Source organism: Daktulosphaira vitifoliae, unplaced genomic scaffold, assembly GCF_025091365.1.
Source record: "Daktulosphaira vitifoliae isolate Bord-2020 unplaced genomic scaffold, ASM2509136v1 Scaffold_300, whole genome shotgun sequence".
Classification (NCBI taxonomy): Eukaryota; Metazoa; Arthropoda; class Insecta; order Hemiptera; family Phylloxeridae; genus Daktulosphaira; species Daktulosphaira vitifoliae.
Window position 1 is genome coordinate 5,781 of NW_026099865.1, and position 9,899 is coordinate 15,679.

The following is a 9,899-nucleotide window of genomic DNA, read 5'->3' on the forward strand; positions in this document are numbered from 1 at the left end:
ATATAAGAAATGCTGATGTGTGCGTAAATGATGTGGGAGATCGTGTCAAGTGGATGTTTAGTATAAGAATGGCTGACCTCATTTAGTTGAACATTTTCAGAAAATTATTTTTGGTATTTTTTAGTTTCATATACTTGATTAGAGTCATTAATTACCACCCAACTCCAAGTAGTTGTGATATAGGCGAAGAAAAAGTAGAAAAAGAAGAATAGTATCTAATATCTGATTAATAAAATCAGGTTTTACTAATAATTATTTTTAATTAAAATTAAAATTATTGAAAATTACCATATAATAAAATAAAATAATTTTTTAGATGTGTAATAAAACTCTGAGAAGGGACAAAATATAAAGCTATAAGAATTGAGCGAACGCTTTTATGTTATGATGAGTATTGAAATTAAATGCATATATCAAATTTATAAGATTTGGTAAATCATTTGAATCAGTCTTACGTTCCAATGGCAATAGCTTAAACTATGAAACGTAATAAGAAAATGCGTAGGTATGCTCTTAGGTCAAGCACTTCGAACGCATTTAATAATTCTCCTGACAAACCAGTCAATAAATTTGAATGAGAAAAGAGAAGTTAATTATTATTGTTTTGTCATTCTCTTCTAGGATTAAATAATTCCAAATTATCGGAATTATAATGTATTACCTATTTTATAATGTTTTCTGCGGAATTGAAATGAACAAGACTGACAAGTTTATTTTTTAATATTTTTGATACTGGTGGTTAATTGCTGCATTTGATTCTTGACTTGAAAGGTGGAATGCGCGAATTGTATAGGTTTTTACGGCTTTTTATATGAGATCTATGATCTATATATGTCATCAAAATGTAAGAATTGACCACCAGGGCTCCTATCTTTATTGAAATGAAAATTATAAGCAGGGATAATATGTTACATTGGTTATGGTACATTTGATTTTTAATAGGGAAACTGTTACTTATTACATTGTCTTTGTAGATTAATTTACAGTGTTTATATTAAATATAAATATAAATATTAATCATAAATTTTATGATATAGATATTAATCTTAAACTGAACAAATACATACATTGTATTAATTACATAAGTGATTAATGCTATGATATCAATTTTTTTATTTTGTGATACACATTGCGAATAATATTAAAATAGAGAGATGAACGGTATCACAACAGTATTTTGAAATTTTGTACAACAATCGTGTCATACGCTTTAATTACATTTGATGCAATCGAATAAGATACATCTCGGTGTAACATACAAATTACCTTCTAAATAATAATTATTAATTATGCATAATTGCACGTCAGCATAATAAAAAACAAAAACAATGGCACTGTAAAAACACAACCCCGTCCAACTGTACAATTCATTGATGATGCAGAACACAAGTGAGTATAGCACATCACCCTAATATGAATCTGTTGCAACATCACAGTCTTTTTTATTAGTCGTACCTCAACCTCTGTCCGTTGCATTTAGCAATTGAAAAAAATCTAGTAAAAATTGATGTAAATTAAAATTTATAAAAAATTTAAAGGGTATAAATGGTCATTAAAAAATAAAAAATCAATTAAGTTAAAATAATATACAGTAAATATATATTTTTATATATAAAAATATATAGTAAATAAGATTAAACATATACTATTGAATTCAATAATAAATATATATTTGATTAAATATTAATATTGCTTACATATTACAAGTAAAATTAGTAATAAATGTTGATTTATTTATGAATTAATTCAAAACAAATTTTTCGGTATTATATTTATGCATTTCTTATATCGACAATGAAACCATAGTTTTAATTATTTAATTAAATTATTTGTTTATTTTATCATATAAAAAAAATTCTTAATTATTTTTCATCAAACAATAACCTGAAAAAAGGTAAAAACATTATAAGTAATAAAAAAATGTTTTGATAATGATTTGTATCAAAAGAATTATTCATTACTTTATACAACAACTTACAAAATCTATATTTAAAAGTTAAGTTAAAAAAAACCCATTTTTGTGTGTTCGTGGCACATTGGGGACAAGTATTAGTGATATTGCGATTAAAATCACTATCATAAATAATATATTATCTATTCTAGATAATATATTGAGTATGAAATTGATATTCAATATTTTGCTGTGTAATTTTCACGGATAAATTATAAAAAAATATAAATTAGTTGTATATTTCGTTACTTCTAAGGGATATTCATGTCAAAAATATAAGTACGGATTTATCAAAATATTGGGAAAAAGTTATTTTTCTTACTTTGATTATTCTAATTTTTAGTTCATTATAATTTCAGTCATGAAATTAAAATTGTAATTTATCATAATCCATTGATAGCTAGAAGAATTTTTATTGTAAAGGACTGATCCTTTTATTAAATTTATTAGGTTGACATTAAATGATGCAAAATATTTATAATTACACTTAAATCTTATTAAATTTTTTTTGTTGTAGGGGAAATGGGAAACTTACACACACCCTCTTATACTTAAATCCAGAAATTTTTAAAAGTTAGGTTGCAATAGTTCTACTTTTTACACGTATCTTTCAAATTTTGAACCCCTCTGTACGAAAGTAAATGGTCAATTTTTTTAAAAATGTTTATCGAATATAAATGGCATGTGTTAAATATTCATAAAAAAAACTGTTTTAACTCATACATTTTTAAATTTATAGCATTTTAAAGTTAAAATATTAAATCGTAAATTTTAACACAGAAATAATTTATAAATTATTATTACTTAATATTACACAAATTGATATAATAAAAAAAGACTCTCTTAATATATTTTAATAAAATTTACCTGAATTATTTTTTTCTATTATATTGCAATCTAGAAAATTATTAATCCCACATGATCTGGAAAACACTGCCGTATAATGAATAATATTGTGATAGTCTTCTTTATAATAACTTAAATTTTGTACATATGATTGGACTTCTTTGATTTTATTGTTTAGTCGTATTATTACTTCATTGCATTCATCTTTATTATAAAATTGAATATTTTTCACTGTAACATCAAAATACAATAAATTAAATGACATTGCTCTAACACATCTGTAATAAAGTTGATCAATCCATCTGAGTTTTAGATTACCAACATTATCTGAACAAATACACTTCGAAATGTTTTTAAAATGCATTAAAGTGGCTTCTAAGTGAATTTGCAAATTTACAGGAAATATTTTCAAATCTACTAAATTTTCAATGACTACATTAATTGATTCGTTTATAACATTTAATTGGGATTCAAATACTTTAGATCTAGTTTCAATTTCACTGAAACCCTCAGCTTCACTAAAATATACCTTTTTCAGTAAATTAGCTAATGTGCCTATTAAAGAGTACACAGGGTGAATTGTCGCTGCTAGAATTTGTTGCTGATACGAAAAAATACAACTTGGGACAAAATAGCGCTGCATCATCTCAAATAATGTTGTAATGTTTGCGTAATTTCCATTTTTTAATTTTACATTTAAGTATATCCTTCGAAATAAATCCATAGGGTCTGAACTACCAGTTAATTGATCTATCCCATTAGTGGGTCTTTTATCTTGAAATAAGCCTGATAGCAAAATACTACTCGGATGTAATTGTTTTTTTATTTTGTCTACTGTATGGGAATTTCGTTGTGGTTTTTCCATTATTACACGTTTAAACTCAACATGGGCTTCATCCAATTTTTTCAACGTTTCCAATTTTTCCAATTTACTATTGACAATATGTTTTTTATTGTAATCTGATTCTTTTGGTAATAATTTAATTAAATAATCATATTTTGGATGTTTGTTATCATAATAACTATCATAACAGAAAGTTTGTGGATTATAATTACCATTGTAACATTCAAATATTATACTGTGTTTCAGACAATTAATTATATAACCGCAATATTTATCAAATTCATTTATAAAAATTTTGTACCCTGTTAATTTTTTTTCTCCCTTTGTCAAATAAAGATATGTCTGGATTCTTAAAGTTTTACATATATTATTTAAATATAAATTTAATGTAAGCAAACCAGTTGCAAAGGAATACGGATTATTAAAATTATTTGAGCTTTCATTTTCATAATATATATTTTCCAACAAAGTTAAAACAACTTCTCCCAAAGATTTTATTTCGTTTTCAAATTCTTCAATTATACTAACAGGAGTTGGATTTTTCGATGCAATTTTCTCAAAATAAATTAATTTTGTTTCTAAATAATAAAGCATATACTTAGAATAGTAGCAGTTGAGTTGACTTTTACTTAACACGAAATTATTCAAATTTAGAGATAGTATAAAACTAATAATGAGTATTTTAATTAACATGTTAACTGCAGCAAAAATGAACAAAATGAAACTAAAAAGAATAATAGTAATATAATTGAGTATTGATATTTCTTCTTCTTAATTATAGCATTTATAGAAATTTGTAATATAAATAATTGTTTTTTATGTACACAGAAACTATTTAACTTAACAATGAAAACTTGTATTTTTTAAAGCCATCTTTTTAGCTGTTTTATTTACTTAAATTTAAAATAACTTTTGAATTGCTGTAATATTTTAAATTAAGCTATCTGTTTAAACAACTTTATACTTGGAATATCATTTACAAATTTAGTGAATAATTTCAACCCGTATTTTAATATTATATTTCTGACAATATGTGAAATATTATACAAAAAATTATTTACCAAATGTTACTTTTTTGTAGGTTAAAGTATTATATTTTTTATTATAACTAAAAATAATTTTCCCCTTAATAAAAAATGTGTTAATAATATAATATGTAGGAACATTAATTTAAAATAAAAATATTTTGTTTAAAAAACAATGTTTAAAATTTGTTCTAAAAAGAAAAAATTCGAATGATTATTTTTAATAATTCTTGTGACAAATTTTTTGTGAATCGTTTCATTAATTGTCATAATTCAAATAATTTTAACTGCTATTTCAGTATNGTCTATATAAGATCAACTTAAAATAAAAATGTAATTATATTTTGTTTTTAACAATGTTTAAACATTGTTTTTTTTTTAAAAAAAAGATCGAATTGTCCTTTTTTTAAAAATTGATGCGACAAATTTTTTCTGAATCATTTTATTAAATGTCATAAATTAACTAATTGTAATTCCTATTTTAATATAATTAAATAAATTACTAAAATTTATAACATCTGACAGCACTATCATTTCACAACAAAAAAATATAGAACGCTGAAATTTATTATATTGAAGAATTGTATATTTGAATTTATAAAATGTTGTTGTTTCGAATTTTAATGAATTTTTTAATATTGTCTCCCATTTATAGGGATTGTATTATTTAAAAGTGATGTGAAAGCAATATTTTAGTAATTTTTTAATCCTCAAAGCACATTTTATTAAGAATTATTTATGATTATAGCTTGTTATAGGAAAATTTTGAAAAGGTCATATTAATGTTATAACTTTTTGAATTTATTCAACATTAGAATAAATTGACATTAAGGTACCACATACAAAATCAAGATGTATTAGAGATAATATGTTTTATTATTTTTTTTTATTACAATTTTACATAAAAATAGTAGTTTTAGAAATACTTATATTGTAGCTTACATATTGACAGTAGAGAAAAATTATAGAAATTACATGAGTAAGTACCCAAAAATTTATTGAAATCAAAAATAAAATATACACAAACATTTCATAACCTAAAGTTTGACAAGTTATGTAATAAAAAGTATTTTATTATGAATATTATATCATATTGCAGTTTTCTTAATTATTTTTTTACAATTAATTCAATTTTTCCATCAAGTGATAAACTAAAACATAATAAAAATACACATTTAAAAAATGTTTATATTAAGATGTTTATTTAGTAATCATAAAAAATTGCAATAGAAATTGTAGCAATAATTAAAACTTATTTTTATCAAAAATTTGTGTATATCATACACATTTGAATATAAATAAAAGTCTGTGGATTATATTCAAAAGATGAATAGTCAAAAAAAAGATATATTACATTTTTTTTTATATGTATATAGGTATATGTTTTGTATTGGTCAAAGTTACAGATTAATATTATGAAAAGTTTTTTTGCATTTCGATAAAGTAAGATTATACATAAGATGCTATTAAAATTTTTTATTTGTTTGTGCTTTCCAGAAAGATTGATAAAATTGACAAAACGTTTAAGCTTCGATGCGAAGCTGAGAAGGTATTAATTTTACTATAATGTGTTTTTTTTTTTTCTTTTTCTTTTTTTTTTTTTCTATTGCCACTTTTTCTCAGCTCTTACTGGACCGATTTCTTTCAACAATACGTCAAAAGATCACAAATCGTATCTAGTCGAAGACATTACCCTCAAAAATTGAAAAAAATTCCCTCGTTCCCCGTAAACGGGGGAAACCTCCAAAAAAACTACAAATTAAAAAATCGCTAATTTTTGAAATTTTTGAAATTTTTTTTCCTTAAAATTGCAATAACTTTTTAAAAAATAACCGAATCTTCACGGTAAAAATGGCTACCAAATGCTATTATTGTGTGAAAATTCTCGATTTTATTTTTTACATTTTTAACTTTATAATGCTATGACATATTGAAAAGTGTATGGATCAACATTATTTTTTTATGAGAAATAATATTTTTTAATAATCCCAATAATAATCAAAAACTTAATTTTTGAAAATGTTCCGGAAATACTGCGTCCTTTAAATATATATAAAATTAAAGCTTATTTTATGTACTATAAAATAAAAAAAAAAAATTGTCCCGACACTTTATCTACTATGTGCAAATTGCTGTCGAAATTAAAAAAAAAATGAAATATTTGCGATAAAAATCACCTTCAATAAGGATGTTTTTTGTACTAAATATTTCCATATTTATTAAGTAACGAATGAGACGTACGGTTTTTGAGACGGTAATACTTGGGTCTTTCACGACTGTGGCACTGAATTTTTTTAAATTCTTTTTGAGTTTTTTAAAAATTTTTAAATTAATTGATTTTTATCTCATTTAGATTCAATAACTTCAATAAATATAAAGGATTCCATTAATGTAGTCTCCTCTCGTGAGAAGAAATTCATATTAATATTATTTTACTATGTGGTTTTTTTTTGTAGCTATCATTTATTTTCTCAGCTCTCATTTGACCTACTTTTTTGACAAATTTTTTTTTTTTAATTAAACAATCTACAGATTTGCATCGAAGCGTTTTTTATGATATTGATTTTAATCACAGACAGATATCATCTATACTGGACACAACTATGCCACGACCCCACTGTGCTGGGTTTTTTTTTCCTAAAAGGAAGAAAAAATGTATTTGATCACATAATTTAATACATTTTTTAATCAAATAATTTTCTTCTCGACAAAAATAAAAAAATTATAATGTTTTCTGTGAAAATGAATGTATTTCCTGAAATGGATAGTATCAATTTATTTGTGTAAATTGATTTTATAAAATAAAGAAAAAATATTACTAATGTAAACAAAGTATAAAACAAATGAAAATTTGAAATAATAAATATTTTTTATATAGTTATATATTAAAAATAAGAAAATTGAAATACTTACCGTGCTTATGTTTTTCTACAATGTCACATTTTAATCTACTTGTGAATTTAAAATCACTGGCAAATAGTTGTTTAGGAAAAAATATATTGTTATATTCGTATTTATAATGAATTAAATTTTCAACATATAATTGAATTTCTTTGATTTTATTTTCCAATCTACTTATTATTTTTTTACAATCTTCTTTATTATATATTTCAGGGAAATTTACATCAATTCCAAATTTTAATAGATGGGTTTTCATTGTATTTTCACACTTCGAATAAAGATGATCAATCCTTTCATCATTTAAATTACTCTCATCGCTTGTATTATAAAATTTTTCTAATTGAAATATTAGAATAAAGGAAATTTCGAGATCTAATTGCACATTTTCCGGAAACAATTTATAACTAATTAAAGTTCTTATTACTTTCTGGATTGATTTGTTCAGGAGACCTATTTCAGCTTTAAATATATTAGCTCGATTTTCGATTTCACTGATACCATTTGATTCACTATAAACAATTTTTTTCAATAGTTGTGTAAATGTACCAATCCAGTAGTATACAGGATGAATTGTAGCTGCTATAATTTGTCTTTGATATGCGATAAAACAATTTATATCAATATCGTATTGTATCATTTCATATAATGTTGTAATGTTAGCGTAATTTCCATTTTCTAATTTTGCATTTAAGGGTACACTTCGAAATAAATCCATAGGGTCAGGACTACCAGTTAATAAATCTATCCCATTTGGAGTTCTTTTATCTTTAAATAAGCCTGATAGTAAAATATTAGTCGGATGTAAGCGATGTTGCATCATTTTTTCAGTTTCACTATCTCGTTCTGGTTTTATTTTTAAATNCTATCCCGTTTTGGTTTTATTTTTAAATAATACCGCAGATCAATTACGGAGTTGTCTAATATTTTCATTGTCTGCATTTTATTCAAATTATCATCAACAATTTCTTTTTGATNATATTTAAATTATCATCAACGATTTCTTTGTCATTGTAATATTCAAATATGAAACGTTTAGGTAGCAATTGATTTAAATAATTAAATTCTAGATTATGATAATTTTTATCATAGTAAAAAGCTTCATAATTAAAATTAAATGGTTTTATACCTAAACAATCCAGTCTAATGCTATTTCTTAAACTTCCAATAATACTAGGCCAATTTTGTTTAAATCGTTTTATAAAAAAGTGAGTTTCCTCTAATTTTTTTTCTTGATGTTTTAATTGACTATGTGACCTAAGCCTTAAGTTTTTAGAAAAGTTATTTAAATACAAATTTAATGCTAACAAGCCATCTACTTTGCTATATGGGTTATCTATTTTGTTTGCTTGTTCATTTAACATTTTAGTTTTATTTTCAAAGTCATAATAGAGATTTTCAAGCATACTTAATACGACTTCGCCCATTGATTTGAGTTCATCTTCAAATTCTTCGATTTTACCAACATCGAGTGGTTTTTTTGATTCGACTTTTTGAAAATAGATTTCTTTGGTATTCATGTAATAAAGCATATACTTAGAATATAAACAGTGAAGGCTGATTTCTGTTGAAACAGTATAACTGAAATTTATAGCTGTAATAAAATTTACAATTAAAATATAGACTAACATTTTAGTGTAGATAAAAAAATTGAGTATTTAACGAATTAAAAATTTTTAAGTTAATGTTTAACTTCAAATTTAATTTAAAACTCTTTTTATACAAATGGTTTATATTGGTTTTATTTTTATGTGTATAAACATCATTAATATTTTATAAATAAAAATACACATTTTTCTGCTTATTAATAGTATTTGCTAATACATTTTTTAATTTGTTTTCCACGAAACACTTTTAAGAAAAATTACTTTATTTTTAACAGATCAAATTAACAGGCATTTAATATTTTAATAAAATTTTAGAACCTAGAAAGTGTAATTTCTGTTTTAATTTTTATTTATTTGCAATTTCACATGCAAATTTACAAATATACAAATAATTGTGAAATTTAACAGACTAGTATCGAAGCANATTTCACATGCAAATTTACAAATATACAAATAATTGTGAAATTTAACAGACTAGTATCGAAGCATTTTTTATGATAGTAATGTTAATCAATGTCATAAATGATCTATACTTGTCCCAACTACATTGCGATCCTACTGTGCTGAGTAATTTTTTTTTAAGTTTTTAGAATAATTTATTGAATTTTACAAAAAATGTCAGGTATTTTATTTTTTTACAGTTAAACATCTCTAGTCACAAAATAAATACGAAGAATCATTGAATTATTAATTGAGTATGAATTGCAGTGTGAAAATAAATATGTATT

At 23.2% G+C, this 9,899-nt stretch overlaps 2 protein-coding genes across 2 annotated transcripts; both read right to left on the reverse strand.

Moving 5' to 3' along the window:
• Positions 1-1,702: 1,702 nt before the first annotated feature.
• LOC126909366 (uncharacterized) lies at positions 1,703-4,393 on the reverse strand. Its single transcript, XM_050691780.1, has 2 exons — positions 2,819-4,393; positions 1,703-1,884 (listed from the first exon to the last, which is right to left on the reverse strand). Exons 1-2 carry the CDS (start codon positions 4,332-4,334, stop codon positions 1,859-1,861), a joined length of 1,542 nt encoding a protein of 513 aa, XP_050547737.1. The 5' UTR covers positions 4,335-4,393; the 3' UTR covers positions 1,703-1,858.
• A 1,242-nt stretch (positions 4,394-5,635) lies between these two features.
• LOC126909365 (uncharacterized) lies at positions 5,636-9,084 on the reverse strand. Its single transcript, XM_050691779.1, has 3 exons — positions 8,884-9,084; positions 7,580-8,429; positions 5,636-5,817 (listed from the first exon to the last, which is right to left on the reverse strand). Exons 1-3 carry the CDS (start codon positions 9,082-9,084, stop codon positions 5,789-5,791), a joined length of 1,080 nt encoding a protein of 359 aa, XP_050547736.1. The 3' UTR covers positions 5,636-5,788.
• Positions 9,085-9,899: the final 815 nt, after the last annotated feature.

Excerpts from the sequence above, each read along its gene's own strand:
- LOC126909366 (XM_050691780.1), bottom strand. The coding sequence starts at position 4,334 with ATGTTAATTAAAATACTCATTATTAGTTTTATACTATCTCTAAATTTG. Across the intron at positions 1,885-2,818 it reads AATAGAAAAAAATAATTCAG|GTTATTGTTTGATGAAAAAT; the intron begins GTAAATTTTATT and ends ACCTTTTTTCAG.